At 41.9% G+C, this 17,886-nt stretch overlaps 2 protein-coding genes and 2 non-coding genes across 5 annotated transcripts; 2 read left to right on the plus strand and 2 right to left on the minus strand.

Moving 5' to 3' along the window:
• On the plus strand, positions 1–1,686 carry crhb (corticotropin releasing hormone b). Its single transcript, XM_046371813.1, has 2 exons — positions 1–283; positions 737–1,686. Exon 2 carries the CDS (start codon positions 757–759, stop codon positions 1,261–1,263), a length of 507 nt encoding a protein of 168 aa, XP_046227769.1. The 5' UTR covers positions 1–283; positions 737–756; the 3' UTR covers positions 1,264–1,686.
• A 1,047-nt stretch (positions 1,687–2,733) lies between these two features.
• trim55b (tripartite motif containing 55b) lies at positions 2,734–8,652 on the minus strand. 2 transcript variants are annotated; one of them, XM_046371812.1, is made up of 8 exons: positions 7,684–8,652; positions 6,968–7,137; positions 6,119–6,293; positions 5,838–5,933; positions 4,866–5,099; positions 4,741–4,763; positions 3,835–3,959; positions 2,734–3,737 (listed from the first exon to the last, which is right to left on the minus strand). In XM_046371812.1, the coding sequence occupies exons 1-8, from the start codon at positions 7,810–7,812 to the stop codon at positions 3,589–3,591; spliced, it is 1,101 nt and encodes a 366-aa protein (XP_046227768.1). In that variant the 5' UTR covers positions 7,813–8,652; the 3' UTR covers positions 2,734–3,588. The 2 variants fall into 2 exon arrangements, with proteins under 2 accessions (XP_046227768.1, XP_046227767.1); XM_046371811.1 differs by having other exon boundaries at positions 2,735–3,737; positions 6,119–6,296; positions 7,684–8,648.
• A 182-nt stretch (positions 8,653–8,834) lies between these two features.
• On the minus strand, positions 8,835–8,907 carry trnaa-agc. Its single transcript has one exon. It is a non-coding gene; the product is annotated as a tRNA-Ala (tRNA).
• A 400-nt stretch (positions 8,908–9,307) lies between these two features.
• On the plus strand, positions 9,308–9,393 carry trnay-gua. Its single transcript is given in 2 exon segments — positions 9,308–9,344; positions 9,358–9,393. It is a non-coding gene; the product is annotated as a tRNA-Tyr (tRNA).
• The last annotated feature ends 8,493 nt before the right edge of the window (positions 9,394–17,886 follow it).

The raw sequence follows: 17,886 nt of genomic DNA on the forward strand, positions 1-17,886 counted from the left end.
AGACGCTCGTGCACGCGCGCGCACACTCACATATGACTCATCTCATCTAAACTAAAGCACTTTGTCAGAGGCGTCCATTCACGTTACACCCAGGCAAGAACGCGCAGACTCAATCTCATCTTGGAGCGCCACACTTATAGTGAGGCTGGCTATATAAGTCCATTCAGCATCTACTCTTTAAGTAACAATATACTTGTTTCTTCAAAGAAGTGAAGGAGGGCGGCATCTCGCCAACTACCTGGCAACCTACACGGCTGTAGCGGACCTCCTCTAAAGATTGAAGGTATGAAAAGGCTTCATTTATTTCAAACATATTGTGACTTTGTCTGCATGCTTTCTTTGACTTGTCACCTATTTTTTTGTCGGCACAACTTAGATCCAAATAAATTTGGCCAAACAGATCGTGCACTTCGGTTTTACAAACGTTTTAAAAAATGAATTGCAGATCACCAAGTGGATTTTTGTCTTTAGTTGCTGCATTGTATATTCAAACTTGATTTTGTTTTACAGTACTGGAAACAAGTATGGATGGCAGAGAATGATAGTCAAACTTCCATCCTTTACTGAGCCAAAAATCTTTCTCTTTTCACGCGCGATATATTCCACATTACATTGACGTGATTCCTGTTTGACGTGCGTAAATTCCTCATTACGCAGCACATTTCACACCCGAACTGAGATTTTTTTTAAAAGCATATTTCATAGAAATAATCCAGGCATGTGTTTCTCCTCGCAGATTCCTGCTGATATCCTGACATGAAGCTCAATTTACTTGGTACCACCGTGATTCTGCTAGTTGCCTTCTTACCCCGCTACGAATGTCGGGCTATTGAGAGCCCTGGCGGTGCCCTGCGCGTCCCAGCTCCCCAAAGCCACAACTCCCAGCAGCAACAGCAGTCTGGTCCCATCCTGGAGCGGCTTGGAGAGGAGTATTTCATCCGACTGGGCAACGGGGACTCTAACTCTTTTCCATCATCGTCCGTGTATCCCGGCGGATCACCTGCCATCTACAACAGAGCGCTGCAACTCCAGCTGACGCGGCGTCTTTTACAAGGGAAAGTTGGGAACATCAGGGCGCTCATAAGCGGCTTCGGAGACCACGGGGACGAGTCGATGGAGAGGGGAAGGAGGTCCGAGGACCCGCCGATATCCCTGGATCTGACCTTCCACCTGCTCCGAGAGATGATGGAGATGTCGAGGGCGGAACAGCTGGCCCAGCAAGCGCAAAATAACAGAAGAATGATGGAGCTGTTCGGGAAATGAAGCTGCCCAGTCCGCCAAAGATCTCCCTTCCCTTTCTTTTAACTTTTCTTTTTCTCTTTTTTTTCTTTGCATTTTTACCATCAGCACAAAACATGCTCTGTACAATATAGTGCTGCTTTATCACTCTATTATTTATAGCTTTAACGTCAGACTATGGAGTGTAAACGGGCTCGACTTATAATGATCCGATTGTACCATTTTAATGTTGGTGTCAAATCTGTAGAATTACACTGTTCTTCATATTTGAGATGATATACTTTTAAGACATGAAATACTGCATTGACAAAACTGGCATTTGTTTTAGATTATGAATCACTGTATTTATGATATTTATGTTTGTTAATAAACATATGTGCAACCAGTATTTTCTGTTGTGCAAGAGAACGTCTTATATCTATATTTTTTAATAAAAAACAAAAATAAACACAATGCTTACACTTCTCTGTGGATATCCTTACATATGGGTTAATAATAACCCCCATGAAAACTAACTTGTATCAGTAAGGTTAATTGCTAATTTGACTAACACACCGTTTGCTAATGTTTCCTGACATATCCATTTCTGATTTTTACTCTTACATCAGACAAAATGCATTTAGGTGTGCAGGGTTACAGTAAAAAAGCCAACAGTTGGTTGAGAAGAACACAAATGGCGTGCTGAGCGTTGCCTACACAGATATTGATTGATAGAGAAGGGTTTTTCTAAAAGAAAAAGAAACATCTTATATGGTGTAACCATGGCATTGCTCTGGAGCCAAGTCGTGGGTTAACACAGCGCCCCCTCTCTAACGCACACAACATGAGCTGTAACAAAAACAAAACAAACACAACAAACACAACAAACAAAAAATACAGATGTTTATAAGGACGCTGTAAGAGCGCATGCAGTCATGCAGGTGGAGAAGATTCACAAAGCATCCTTTCTCCTAAACCCTTAATCCATAAGGAGCAGTTCTCATTATTCCAGCAAGAAGCAACCACAGACAACTGAAGGATGCACCACTGATAGCTAATGAGTGTGAAAGACACCATGTGTGTGTGTGTGTGTGCTGTGCTGATCCTTGACCCACAGGTGTCAGGATAAACTAAACAAGAGCTGTGGGTGTGAGTCATCCTATTCTGTTTGGCCCACTTAGCAATGTGGGGCTTAGTGCTGCATTGAGCCCATTTGTAAAGGATCCAACTCACTCACACAAATAATTAGCCAGGGCTAGCTCAACAGCAAGCACAGCAAGGTGAGACCTCTGCAGGACAGCAAACAGAGAAGTGGGGGCCTGATGCTCGCTGCCTTCTGATATGTACAGTAGGACGTGGGCAGGGACGCTTCCTCGGCCAGACACCGCCTGAACAAGCTATAAAAACAGCCGTAATGCCTTTTCCTGGATGGATTTACTGTGACAGATACAAATGAAAAAGAATGTGAAGAAGAGATGCAGGGAGAAAAAAGTCCCTTTCCTGTACACTTGCACACACACACACACAGACAAACGAACGGGTGGGGTGTTACACAAAATCATTTCATTGGTAATTCAGTCCAGGCACAAACCACCACACAAAGTACAGCGACACATGTGGCAGTGAGAGGAAACTGAGAAGAGCTGCATTTTTGTTCATCTGGTATCAGACGAGACTTGAGAAATACTATCCTGCAGGTGTTTGTACAATTTAATGGCACATAAGATAAAATAAACCATAACAAGGCAATTTTTTTTTTTTGCCCAAAATAGAAACATAAACCTTTGTTACACAATAAAAGAACACAAAGCATAACACAGGCTGTTGCATGTTTGAGATACTGAAATGTCACAGTAATAGTTTTGTACTCTGCTCCCCAACCGATAAAGTTATATTGGTCATAAAAAAGTATACGACAGGGAGGAAAACCTGAGGCCCCCTTGTCGTGCTCTCTAATGATGCAGTCTGAGTGGTGAGTCGCAAAAGGTCAGCCATATAAAATATGTATGAGCCTAAATTCTGGAAATAACCAGTGGACATACGTGGTCTGTCTGTCATTCGAATTAAGCAGCTAAAGGAGGAACCAAAATGTGTATTCAGTCAGACAGAAAAACGTACAAGATCAGTCGGTATGCAGCGAAGCACGTTAACACAATCACAATAAAACAAAGACAGAAGGGGACTGAAACTCCTGTCTCGTCCTTCAGATCTAGCTCAGATCTACCTCAAACTCTCTCTTTGGCACAGACCTAAATCCATCTCTTTGTTCCCAAACTTGGGGAAAAAAGTATCAAAACTGACCCGAAATCAGCATCTAGCAAAACTTAACCTGCTCCCGATATAGGCGCCGTCTGGGCCGGCGGCCGACAGCTAGGTGGAAGAGGCGCTCTTGGCGGCGCTCGCGGACGAGTTCATCTGCTGGGGGGCAGACGGCTGGATCGGAGTGGCTGTCTGGGCCGACTCTTCTTCCTCAGCGCCCGTTTCTCCGCTCTCATCCACTTCATCCTCATCTTCATCATCTGTAAGAAAGAGCAGGAAGGGAAATAAAAGCCAAGATTACTGCGAGACTGAGCTGTGAGCGGGGAATCGCTGCCATCGCCCACTCTGTCACTTCACCTTGGATGAAGTCGATGCTGCGCAGGGCCCTGCTCTCTTTCTTGAACTCGATGTTGTAATGATCCATATTCTCGTAGCCGCGCTCAACTTTGTCCAAGTGTGCTATACTGGACGCGTCTGCAATCCTGAGTGCAGAAGGTGCAAGAAAGAAAGAAGAAAAAAAAAAAATCACGCTTTAAACAGTCAATGTAACACTTGTTCTATGTCATCAGTCTGTGATTCCACAGGCTGTTTTGGGATGTCACAGCTAAAGATAGTGGCTTGCCACATTTCACAGAAGTACGTGTGACAGCTCGCAGAGAGCACGTGTGATCTTGCTGCATTAGCCTGGTGGTTTTCTGTGTGGGTGCAGATGTAAATTTGGTAAATCATTCACAAGAATAATAAAAGTAAAAAAAAAACCTGCAAAAGGTAACTAAAAAAAGACAAACCCCAACTATAGTTATTAATAGTGTTAGGAGCTTTAGGCTGGCACGTTAAAAGTGCATTTCTTCACGCTAGTCTCCTGCTCCTCTACTTTATTCTAATCACACACGGAGCTGATCAAGCTTTAGTTTTTGCTTCTTCTGCAACAATAAACGTAAAAGGATCTTGTGTCATAATCAGTCAAAAGTGTGTGTGAATGTGTGTGTCTGCTCATCTCTCTTCCTTTGTCCAGACACAACTGACAAATATGTGGAATAATTGTGTAAAACCACAGTGTCAAAAAGTCAATATACTTATTTTAATAGATTTCCACTGAGGTTTGTCTGTTTTGCCGGAGCGACTGCTGCAGCTGGGGAGTCAGACGACGACCTCTGCGCTAAAAGGAAACAAGCGCTGCTTCCTGGCGCTTCCACCTCCAATGTGTTCGCGCTGTCACTCATTGTTAGTAGAATTATTTGATGCATAAAAGCATGTACTCACTTTTTGAGGAGAGGCTTTGTGTTCTGAAGGAGACAAGAGAAACCAAATATCCAGCTTATACATAAAATATTGACAACTGTAACCGTTTACGTTGAGTTTGAACCCCACTTGCCGTTGGAGCTGACCTGTAGAAATAAAGCCATTTCTGACTCCTCCATAGTCTGGATCCCCATCTCCACAATCTTACAGCTCTCCTCCAGATGGTCTCCATACTTCCTGGTCAAGCCCCGGATGTAGTTCACCTTCTCTTCCTGTTCGGCTGTCACCTTCTGACTCATCTCCCTCTTCTTCTCCTCCAGGATGGAGTACAGCTGGTCGAACTTCTCACACACCATAGTCTTCTGCCTTCTACCATTCTCCTATACATGAGCGAGCAAGAGACAGAAGGAGACACACACACAAATAGGGAGATATCATAAATTATTATAAATAAAAGTCCATCATTTATCACAGTCTTGTAGGTGAGAAATGTATGTGAGTCCAACTCTAAGATGCAGCAGAGAATATTCAAAACCAAAGGTCAAACCAAAGAAAATGAAGATTGCTTTCCATGTATGGCCATGCAAATACTGTAAGTACAAATGTTCCAGTTAGCCAGTCTACCCACCAGGCAGTAGAGCCACATGCTTTGCAAAGAGGGCATTCTGCATGCCCTTCATTAGTGACGCCACTGAGGGTGACACATGGGGGACTGGAGCCACTCCAGCTTACACCCTGTTATGCACAACTGTGGCACGTGAACCATGGGAAAGCTTTCTGTTCTCCCTCCGTCAATTATGCTGCGTGTTTTCTAATGTCACTCGGTCTGAGGCAGAACGGAGTGCCCTGCTAAGTGCATGTAGAAGACAATGTGGAAAAGAGAAAATAACACAGACTGAGGTGGCCAGACATTAACTTTCCTCTCTCCACCTCTCTGTCTAAATCTCACAGACAGATAAAAGCAAAGGGAGAGAGAGAGAGAGAGCGTGGCGATGACAAGGACACATTACGTCTGTTAGCACGTCTGTGCAGGTGAGTGCAGGTGCATTAGCGTGTGCACAGAGTGAGTGCTTGCTGTGTGAGTGAGCGGCCAGCTTCTGCAGCAGTTGGACACTGACCTCTATGGCACGACAAGCTTCCTCTAGCTGACTGATGATGCCTTGCATCCTGTCGTTGCTACTGACCATCATGGCAATCCCGTCACTCAACTCCGTCTGTGGGGCAAGGACACGCCAGAGTAAATACCTGAGATAACTGTACTTCATGAGGAAACATGGACAGACCAAGAGTTTCCTGTTTGCTTTTTTTAAAAAAATTACATTATTTTAACACAAACATATCTATCTAATTGTCATAATTCTCAGAATCTCATGAAGACTGACAGCGTTCATGACCTCACCTTCTTCGTCTGGTAGATGCTGGTTATGGGTGCCACCTCGCAGTCTTTGTGATCTCCGAATATCTTGCACAAAGAGCATGTGGGCACACCATGGGTGACGCAGTAAATGTTGATTTTTTCTTCCTCGTGAACATCGCACATGGGCGTCTTTTCCTTTCTCTCTGGCGCTGGCTTGCTGCTGTCGAGGTTTAAAGAGAACAGCGGTGTTGTTTCTGTCGAGGCCGTGCATTTCAGAGCATACTGATGTGACTTGTAATGTCAGTTTGATAATGTCACAGGTACACATTTAAGCAGTTTATCGATGATCCATCATTCTCACCTTACATTGCACTCAGCACTGTAATCAATACATCACCACAACACAGCGCAGTATTCAGATGTGGGTGCAGGTGTATGGTGTTATGTCCTATTCATTCCATCTTCTAATTAACAACTCAAACTTACGTTGTCAGGTCAATTTAACCCATACAAATTAATCCGGAGTAGAACAGTTCACTTTGTTGTTTAACATTAACCCACAAAATCCTGATCCAGTATGAGGGTGAGCATTCAGAAGGTATGAGTGTTGTGGCTCTTATGTATTATAACGCTTTTGGCCACACAGCCAAAGATGGATTAGGGAAATCATCTGTGTAGACACATGACTAAAACTAGACCCCCCACCACCACCACCACCACCACCTTCATCCCCATCTGACTCAGAAGCCATCGGCACCACTAACAGCTACACTTCCAACCATCACACCACCAGTTTATCCTTATGCTACCTCTGTTCACTACTACTCTGAGGGTTAAAGACAGCGTTCACTGACAAAGAAACCGTACATCTGTGTGCCTGATGTGTCTCACCTGCTGGACTCTTGCTTGAACATGTCAATGATATTCTCAACCAGCAAGTTCCTCTGCAGACCGTAAACGCCATGCCTGTCCAGAACCACCTCATGTCTGCAGGACGGGCATCGGAAGCGGCCACCAGACGTAAGGGAGCCACCTCTTGTTGGAAGGTACGGATTTGAGGCCTGTCGACAGTCACAAGTCAAACATTTAGTGTGATGACACGACTGATCTCAGTTGCGAAAATTAAACAAACCGTTTCACTCAGCAGTCATTAATCTAGTGAATTAATGAACAAACGGTTCATAACTAGAATTGTAACCCCATGACCAAGTCTCAAAACACAGAAGTGTCCTGCTGTCGCCAAGAAAGCTGTTGGCAGACGTTTTAATGAAGGAATAACAATATAACAACTAAATCTCAAACAGTTTTCTGATGCTGATTAATTACACTGAATACAGCCTCATGTGTTAAATTATGATCAGCTGGGACACAAAAGAATGTTTTTTTAACTTTACTCTTCAGTTACAAATGAGAATATTATATGTTATATACCAATTTGCCCTTTATACGTTACAAATGTAGTGCAAGTTCATACAATTGTCAAAGGTTTAAATGATGTAGGCTGTCAACTGGAGATGCAAATGTGACACAACTGTGATCCTCACGTTTATTAATACTTTCCCTTTAATACTAGGAACAAATTAGTGCCATTCAGCTCATTTGCTTACCTGGAAAATATCATTGGCACATTTTCTGCAGAGGTTGTGCTGGCAGGGTAGGATAACCACAGGCTTCGTAAACATCTCCAGGCAGATGGGACAGATCAGCTGTTTCTCCAGGTTGTCCGTGTTATTCATTTTTGACAGACGCTTTCAGCAAATCATAAAACACCACCAGAAGTAAATCAGACGGAAGACCACGAACTGTAAAGCTGGTAAAGCTGCTAAAAGTCCGTTTGGGAACGCAAGCCACAGTAGGCCCGAGTCAGGCTAATGTGTAGGCCTGCTGCTCCTCTCCAGGCGGGTGTCGGCTGCTATCTCGCTGGTGTCAGTGCTGTTTTTAGCAGCTACTGCTGTCACGTCAAACTTTGCCATTTTTACCTTGCCCATATATGAAACTGAGCAGGGCAGGGCTGAACAGCTGCCTACCGGTCTCCACGTCCTCCTGTACGCTGCTATCAGAGGTGACTGAGCGTGCAGAGATAAGCTGTTAAATAATAAAACCATGTCTGTCGGGGCTACAAAAATTTGGATTCAAGTAAACTGTATTGTAAGCTAAGGTGCAGTATACTCCCGTGAGTTTAATGATGCTAAACCTCTCTATGTAAAAAAAAACCCAAACAAATTAAAACAAAAAATATTTAAAAGTTAGTATAAGTAAATATAAAGATGCATTATATTATATACTTTATGAAAATTAAAACTCCTTTGTGCAAAGTGTGTGAAAATGCTAAGTTTCTAGGTAGCCGTTAAGTAAGGTCAGCTAGCCATCCAAAGCGACATCCGTTTGAACTTCGATGCAGCCACTTCGTGCACCAACGGGGCGGTGACTGTGCCCATCAAAAAGGTATTTTACAGTATTAGTATTAACCACAACAGCGGAAGAGAACCGTATTTTACGTAGCATTAAACAAACTGTAGAGTCTCTAAAATTTGTGGTGACCGTTTTTTGTTCAAGTTAATAGCTCTTTGCACTTGGACGGTCAGCTAATTAAAGCTGGCTTACTGAGCCTTTTTTTGCATTCATGACATGAGTAAAGATACTAGTTACACATTACAACAAGTAAAAAAAGTCAAGTAATAATGTAATATATTGGGTTATATTTTTTTCTGGTAAGTAAAAACAATATGATATCTTAGTAGGCGGAAGAAAATGCCTATGGAGAATGCGGGCATCGATCCCGCTACCTCTCGCATGCTAAGCGAGCGCTCTACCATTTGAGCTAATTCCCCTTGTACAGATGGTCGTTTAGTTCCATCTTCTTGAAAGCACTATGGCACGGTACGGTGTGGTATATCTGGATGTGATTGTCGTAAAAACGTTTTAGGAAGACCAGCTCGCAAATTACAACAGCAAACGACACTGACCCAGATAGCTGGATAATTCATCTAACGCCGATAGCGAACCAAAGATATCAGCTAACTTTAATGTTCTTGGACAATGACAGTATTTAACAGTTTTAACAGTATTTAACGAAGTACAAGAGCCGACTACAAGAAAACTACGTTCGTTCGCACGAGTTCATTTTTCACTTTTTCAACATATACTCATGTACGTTGGTGTATAAAAACAATGTATGTATGTATATGTATTACTTACATAACGATATCTTTAGGATGCTAAGATCAGCTCCCTTCGATAGCTCAGTTGGTAGAGCGGAGGACTGTAGTGGTTACATAGAAATCCTTAGGTCGCTGGTTCGAATCCGGCTCGAAGGAGCGGTTTCTTTTTTTTTTCTTTCCCCCAATTGCATTTACTTACTTGCTTAAACGTCTTGTATTCATGGCAGTGCAATTACCAATTACAAAGGACCCTACCTCTGTAAATTACCAATTAAACTACTGTACAAACTGTACATAAGGAACGTTTTATAATAACAGAACTGTAACAGCTTTTTCTTTAAAAACATGTATATCTTCAACCATTTATACAGCCTTATTTGTCAGCTTATAATATAGAGGTCACAGTCTGAAAAGTAAATTGTCCAGAAAGGGAAAAGTCAACATAATAAAATATAAATATTAAAACAGGCCTATGTGATAAAAATGAATTTTGATGATGATTACAATAAAATAAGAAAGGCACTCTCTGTGTATGTTGCTAGCTACAGTAGATTGTAGATGGCTACAGCTTGATGGTTTCCTCCAAATTGCCACATTAAACACTAAAATTAATTGTCAGCATTGTCCATTTGCATGAAAAACGATCACCCCTGCAAGCACCCTTTTCAAAAGCGAGTGTAAAGGTGATTGTTAAGTGCCTTATTTGGTTGCAGCTAGTGATGAAACCAAACATTATCACTTGTGTTGACTGTGAAGCAGGCTTGCAAATGCACTACAAACAAATTTAGGTGGATGGCTCAGAAATGATAATTGAGGACTGCAGGGAGCATCACACACTAACAGTCTTTGTTTTTAATGGCGGACATTTTTCTGTGCTCTTGCACACCTGCTGTCCTCTGTCCAGTGGTTCTCGACAGCAGCACTGTAATTTAATTTAGGAGGTGAAACACCTAAATACACGCCAGCAACAGAGTGCTGAATTTCTTGCATGTGTATGAATGTTTTAATGTATTTTGTATTAAATACTTCATTCAAAAACCCATACTTCTGTTATCTGTTTCCAAAAACTTATCAGTTAAAGGAACAACATTTAACATTCAGCCTTTAAACTTTTTGTGGTTTCCATCATTGTTGTTAGGACATTATTTCAGAGCTTGATTTCTTGGAGGGAAAAAACAGCAAGATGTTTTATTGCACATGGTTCGTATTGATGAATATAACATTGCTCTGCTCAGCAGCTGTGTCTAACACATACCTCTACACACATCAGAAGCGATTTGGGGATCAGTGTCTTTCTCAACGACACTAATAATGATATATAGTCAAATAGATATACAGTATATACAATATATGAACACGGTGCTTCTGACACACTATATGACATCTGCCTCCCTTGCACCTCCGTTCCCTTTTTAATAAGGCCACATGGCTTTGCGCTTTGTGCTTTTCACACGGTTAAGTCATTAGTCAGTGAGTCATATTTAAACAGTTCAGACAGACTTTATGTTTGAAAATGAATGAATGTCATTCTCCGGTTTGTCTCCCTAATTTGTCTGTGTGTGTCAGCCACACACACCTGTAAAGACCAAGTTCACGCTCCAAAGGCGAGAATTGTGTCTTGAAAAGACGTCATATCCTACTCCTAACTGTAAAATGATTTGCACATCTGGGACATTTAAAATCAGCAAACTTACTGCATTTTGCCATTATGTCAGTGTAGGCAAGTTTCACCCGCTTCCTCCTCTCTGTGTATGCGTTGTGATTGACCAAAAATGATTTTATTTTCTTTTTACTTTGTGATGCTGCAGGCCCACCACTTCATTCAGTATTAATTAGTTATCTTTAAAAGGCTTTACTGGCATGATTACATATTCATTAACAACAAGCAGGGATTGCTCAAGTGCTCACCATTTACATTGCTCCTAAAAATGAATTCAAATGAGATCAATTAAGAAGATGTTCTGGGTTATGTCTTTGTGATTGAAGTGAATTTGAAATTATCAAGCAATTACTGTCTGACTCATAATATTGCAATGCCTTTTGGGAAAAATGCAATAAAAACTGAAGACTGACAAATTAATAGCAGTATGACAGTTGCTTGTATGAAGAAAAGTCAGACTGACGCTGCTGACTTTAAGGTCCATCCGGTTTAAAGAGCTCGGTGTGACCTTCTTTTTCCTCTCTTTTGCTCAGTGGTGGTACATGGTGGTTTGATTTGATGGTGAAAGGGTCTGCAGGTGCTTCCAAGGCTACGAAATACACAACAGGAGGTGTTACACACATGCACTGACACACAACCGAACACATAAAGGTCTACAAGCTCATGAGCAAGATAAAAGTGTATATGGGGCCAGAATAGTAAGCAGAGTGAAGGGTGCCATCTGTTCTCTTGTATGAATATTTCAGTTAGGTGGAAGTCATATTGTATTCATACAGATGGTGCCTGTGATTTAAAAGCTCTTGACAGACACTCTCAGATAATGTCTGTTTCTGCATTTCTGCGTGTCTTTAAAGTTCAATTCTTCACCTTGAAGCATCAAGCGGGATGCAGTAAGGGTTGGAAAAATTACAAACATTGCCTCATCAACTACAAATACTGAGGCCTTGCTGAAAATTCAATTCCACAAAAAACCTGCGAGTAATTGTAACATTATTAGTGAATTATTGGTTGGGATAATCACAAATAAATAAATGAAGGTAATTATGAAAAGTAATAGTGAAAAGTAGAAATGTGTTGAGACCAGAGTTCTCATCATGACTTGGATTTTCCACGTTATTTTAGAAAGGCAAGGACATTCAGGAGTTTGGCTGACTGTCAGTTCAGTGTGAAAGGCTCAACTTTAGGCTAACTCATGAGCCATCTAGCAGTAAGACAGCTTATACTGTTGGTTCTAACAGCAATGTAAAATAAACAAGTACAAAAACTCTGTCGAGTGCAAAATAAATTGCTTAGTTTAAATGCTCATTAAAATTTATAGGTACGCAACAAAGCTTTTCAGTTACAGCGACGGGAGTTAATGTAGTTAATTAATCCCCTTGGTTGTTTGCACTCAGTTTTAATGCATAGATGAAAAGTCGATAATAAGAAGTAATAAGGAGTTTAATAAGACAAGTGTGCCGGAGTTACGATAATGTGTAAAACAGGTGTTTTCATTTCTGTTTTCTTTTTAGTATTCTTAGACTGTGAGCTTCCAGGACTGAGCAGATTCCCACACCACAAGGTTCTCAAGCTCATCACTATGACACTTCACTTCACATTACTGCAATTAACTGGTTATAATATGCGTGTATTTGACCAACACAGTGTGTGTATGTGTTAGTGCACTGCCTGTCTAAAGTCCTGTTGTATCCTGTCCATCATCTGTTAGATAGAGAGATAGATATACTTTATTGTTCCCAGGCTGGGATCTTTATTATTTGTTTTATCATTGCTACTTTGTCATTACCTACAACAGTATTATGTTTTATTTTGTATAAATTACATTCTAATGCTAAACTTTAACTATATTATCTGAGCAGGAGCCTGGAAGGAGCCTGATTTATATTACTAGTGACTGCTTCACTGTAATCGTTGTGCACAACTGAATAAAATTTACTTGTTATAATCCTAAACCTTTCTTGTTGTCCTGGTTTGTCACGTACCACCGGTGGATGTCAAGGTGGCAGTTCTACTCCTCCTTGAGTGAAGGCCCTTCCAGGTTAACAAAAATGGCTTCCTTTACTCCTCTTGGGGGCAGCCGTGGCCTAGAGGTTGGAGAAGCGGCTTGTGATCGGAGGGTCACCGGGTCGATTCCCCCAACGGACGGGCAGGAAAAATTTGTGTGGTGGAGTGATTAATGAGAAAAAATGCTCCCCCCCTCCATTAGCTGGCTGATGTGCCCTTGAGCAAGGCACTTAACCCCCCAGTATGCTCCCCGGGCACTTGATGCTGCCCACTGCTCCTGTGTGTGTTTCACTGCATGTAATTTGCCGGGTGTTGCATGTGTGTTCAACTAAGGACAGGTCAAATGCAGAAGACAAATTCAGTGTGTGTGTGTAAAAATATATATACTGTCAATAAAGCTGATTCTTCTTCCTCTTTACACTACATCCACATTCTTTGACTTTAAACACATCAGTCCGACAACCGTCCTGGGTTGTCGTAGTTAACCAGGCAGCAGAGGGGACTGATGTAAGTATATTCTGGTCACACTGACCATCATCAAACCAAGCGCTGTAACGAAAAACACAGACTCAAATGTCGTAGAACAGAAATCTTGTAATTCAAAATAATCTACAGATAATTAAAGTAGAACTAAAGTGAAAAAAAGCTGCTAAAAGGCTGCTGAATTTCCCATAATCTTAATGTCCTACACTGTGTCTGGCATAAGCAAGACTTTACGTGGGGTTACAGATAGTGGGTTTGCATGATAATGTGATGCAGACTCTCAGATTTGTGAATGCCTTTTATCATTTCTGACATGTAGTCACTTGATGATAAGACGAGATGAAACCAAACAGCCCGATTTCCACTTGGAGTTTTATGTAACATCCTCTCCCGTACGATGACGTAAAAGAGACGTCAGTCAGTTTTAGCAGGCCCCACTGCAGCTCATGGTCATGGGAAACTGAGATGCGATCAGCATTCAAGTGCGTCCCTCAGCAGTGGCTTAAACCTCACACCCTCTGCGCCACGAGAAATGCAGTCCACATCGCTTCATCTTTAAACACCTCACTGGGTGTTTACACACCAAGAGCCTGTCTGTAATAAGCAGGTTACACTAAGGGTACAGTAAACCACAGACCATAAGAGGAGAGGATAGACCTCCTGGGAGGAGGATAGACAGGTCTATCACAGAGTCAAGCAGTTCCCACCGTTTTTGTGGTGCGTTCTGTGAGCTGTGTACAAGCTAAATTATCGCGATTGGCCAGTTACTCACGACATAAATCTGGATCTGCACTCAAGTCTTTGTAACAAAATTGAGTGATTTCTTTTCACCAAAGACAACCACACAAGCCTAAGTACCAACTTAATATTAAGGGTTTTTTTGTGGGAGAAAGAGTCTCAGCCACTGAGAATTTAGAAACTATCATTGCCTCTTACACTGTTTGATTACTTATCAAATTCTATTTTTAAGGGATGTTAATGCTAATCAAATGAGCATCATACTGTAGTTGCTGAGGAGCTTTGATTGTAAAGCCTACTGGTCTTTAACACAGTAAGAGAGTGCTATCTAGTGGTAGGAAGAAGGCACGCTGTTTCCAGAAGATAAACCACTGCATATTTGCATCATTACAGCCTTCACCAAATAAGACTTAAATTGTATTTGTGGCATTTAGATCATATGATTCCTTCCAGTTTGTATAAATAATGTGGATGTAAGAAATTTGCCACTAAATATAATAACAAATTAAGCTGTCACACATAGAAGCTATCCTCAGTAAGTTTATCACTTCTGGAGTTATTATTGTATACTAGCACTATGCATGCTCACATCTAAGCATTCATCAAACTACAAGTGTTAACACAAAAGAATATGTGCGATGTTTGCATTTGGCACACATTATATAGTGTTTCTTTATTGGAAGGCAAGGCAGCCTTTATGGTGCACGTTGAATTACAAAGAAATTCAATGTGCTTTACATTTAAAAAGATACATAAAACATCCTAAAAATAACAGAAAAGCAAAATATACACACCCCACAATACACACTAACACCAACGTGGCTCATGGGACTGAGAAAACAGGAACATTTCGTTCAGTTTTCATAGATTGCATCTCATCAGATAAAGTGTTCCAGATCGCAGGTCCACAGTATGTAAAAGCACTTTTATCAGCTCCTGCCATCTTCAGACCCGAGGAGGACTAAGGGTCCAGTGACCCCTATCACCATCAAAGGGGCCACTGTGGAGGTGGTAGAAGAGTACAAGCACTTAGGGGTGTACTTGGATCACAAACTGGACTTCCTCTATTTTCTGAGGCGACTGAGGTCCTTCGACATCTACAGGCCCGATGCTGAGGATGTTCCACGAGTCGGTGGTGTCCAGTGCCATCACACATGCTGTTGCCTGCTGGGGCAGCTGCCTGAGGGTGAGGGACACCAACAGACTCAACAGAATCATTAAGAAGACCAACCATGTTGTGGGAGAGGAACTGGGCTCTCTGACAGTGGTGTCTGAGAGGAGGATGTTGTCCAAAATAAGGACTATACTGGACTTTCCCTCTCACCCTCTCCACAATGTGCTGATCAGCTACAGGAGCTCGTTCAGTCAGAGACTCTTACTCCCACGGTGCGCCACAGAGCGACAGAGGAAATCATTCCTGCCTGTCACCATCAAACTATTAAACTCTGCACTGTGACGGACGCACATTTATATGCAATGTATATACAGCATGTACAGACACATGTAAGTGGGAGTGAAGTCAATCAGCAGGTCAGAAATGCACTCGAGAGCTGAGCCATGTAGTCCTTTAAAAACCAACAGGAGGAATTTCAAGTGACTTATCTGCTGAATGGGAAGCCGGTGAAGTGATTTCAGTAATGTGAAGAAGTTCTGCTGTATTGGTGAGAGCTGACATCTTCCTATTGAATGTTTTGTTATTCCACTGAAAAGAGCATCGAGAGACCATAAATCTAACTTCGGTTTTCCAGCACAGTTAATACATTCTCATCAGAAACTAAGCTAAAATCCTACTCTTTCAAAGTATACTTGGGATATTCTGTGCTTACAGGCACTTACTGTGTAATGACTCTTTTTCACCACAAGATGGCTCTACATACACACAGCAATGCATGTTTAGGTGTCTGCAGTGACCTTTAATACAAAAGTATACTTCAGTAAAAAAAAAGTCCCAATTCTGTTTCAACCTTATGACAATAGCATTTCATTTTAATAAAAGTGTGATAACAGATGCAAATATGATTAATCATTTGGATGAAAATGTAATTAATCAGTCAAGGAAAGAGGACGGTCATTCAAAGAGAATGTGCAGTTATATCAAATATTAAAACCTAAAACGTGAAGAATTGTGAAGGTCTGTGTGCATGCACGTGTGTGTCGTGTGTGTTTATTTACAGATGCACATACAGAACTTGTATGTAGGTGTAAAACTGCTGCGTGGGCACTGAAGCAATAGATAATGACTCCTGTGATGCTCACAGTATCGTCAGAGGGTAACGGGTAAATCAATTAGGGACACGGCGGCAGAGTGTGATCTGCCTCCAGAGAGCTCTGAGCAGGAGAATCAGGCCGAGTGGAGCACTGGGGGACTCGCAAGCTGATACTGTACCAAGGGGAATCGACAGGTATGCAGCTCACCTGTCGTCACAAAGCTCTTGAGGCTTATAGTGTAGTTAAACACACCTGCCATACTACAAAGGTGTGTGCCTGTGCCTGGTGTTTGTTAACTCATGTGTGTATGTGTGACAGTGAGGGGGGGGGGCTGTGGAAGAAATTAATTGAGAGAAATGCCTCACAAATCCTTTTCCCACGTGTACACTTAGAGGAGTGAGTGTAAAATATGTGCTTTCCTGTGCACACACATGTGACGTGCCATTGACGCAGTCATATGCCAGATCAGGCAGTTTCAAAGTTGTCTGGCAACAACAGGCTTGCAAACTGTGAAATGCAAAAACAGTGTGTGTGTGTGTGTGTGTGGTTGACATTCTCTGGTCTGTTTGAAGCAAATGCCTTAAAGACTCAAGAAGTGACGTGTTAGTCATTCACACTAACACTTAAAGAAAAGTAGCAGTTAACATCAAATTAAATGGTTTTGAATATATTCTCAGCTATAAGGTGCTCCACCATTTAGCATGGAAAGGAGTTAACTACAAGTGCAATCACTGAGAGGCTTTTTTAAAACCCACTTGTAGTTCCTAGAGTATTCTAAATTACGCAATTAAATTGTACATCAACCTGTGTTTTATTAACCTTCTTTTGCAAAGACAAACATTGCTGAGAGAACTTACAGTCAGCGGCTGATTTAAGAAGATATGAAAGTATGTAAGCAGATTCTCTGAACATCGGCAGGTATCTGGGAATTGGTGAGGGTTTGTGCGGTACAGGCATCAAATTAGTACATTTGCCTTTTAGCTGCTGTGTTGTCTTTTTAGACACAAATATCTCACTTTCTGTAATATTTAGGTGCACCTCTGACAGACTTGGGTATGGTAATGCTCTTTCCACCCCTGCTGCTGTCTACAACTCATTTGTTGTGGTGTTTTGCCGCGTTGCCTTAGTTGCCTGTGAAAGATGCAGGACCACTTTGTGGGGGGTACGGTTGTGGGGAACTACATTCAGACCCATGGAAATGGGGAGGGAGGGGATTGTGCCTCCATTGGCACAGGGCCTGACTGTTGCCATGGCACTTCCATTGTCGCCCAACACATGGGCATGGCACACAGACTCCCGGTGAAAAAGCCCATGCTCTGGTCCGTTAATGCCCTGTGCTCTTCTTATTTGATTCACTCAGCTGCAGCATGAGGTAGGTGTAGCTGCGGTCCAGCATGAGCGATCCAGCATCTTACAAGCATTTCGTCTAGGGTGATAAACCCAAACAATGCATGCACACAATAAAATGAGTAACTCAGAGTGTACTTCACAATACACTCTGCGTGTATCTTGAGTCATCGCAAGCAGTCATATGTAGTAAATTGCCTCAACAGCGC

This window comes from Scatophagus argus, chromosome 18 (genome assembly GCF_020382885.2).
Source record: "Scatophagus argus isolate fScaArg1 chromosome 18, fScaArg1.pri, whole genome shotgun sequence".
Taxonomy (NCBI): domain Eukaryota; kingdom Metazoa; phylum Chordata; class Actinopteri; family Scatophagidae; genus Scatophagus; species Scatophagus argus.

Coding starts and splice junctions, on each gene's coding strand:
- crhb (XM_046371813.1), top strand. CDS start 757: ATGAAGCTCAATTTACTTGGTACCACCGTGATTCTGCTAGTTGCCTTC.
- trim55b (XM_046371811.1), bottom strand. CDS start 7,812: ATGAATAACACGGACAACCTGGAGAAACAGCTGATCTGTCCCATCTGC. Junction 4,764..4,865: donor AAATGGCTTTATTTCTACAG/GTCAGCTCCAAC, acceptor TGTCTCCTTCAG/AACACAAAGCCTCTCCTCAA. Junction 3,738..3,834: donor CAGCATCGACTTCATCCAAG/GTGAAGTGACAG, acceptor TCTTTCTTACAG/ATGATGAAGATGAGGATGAA.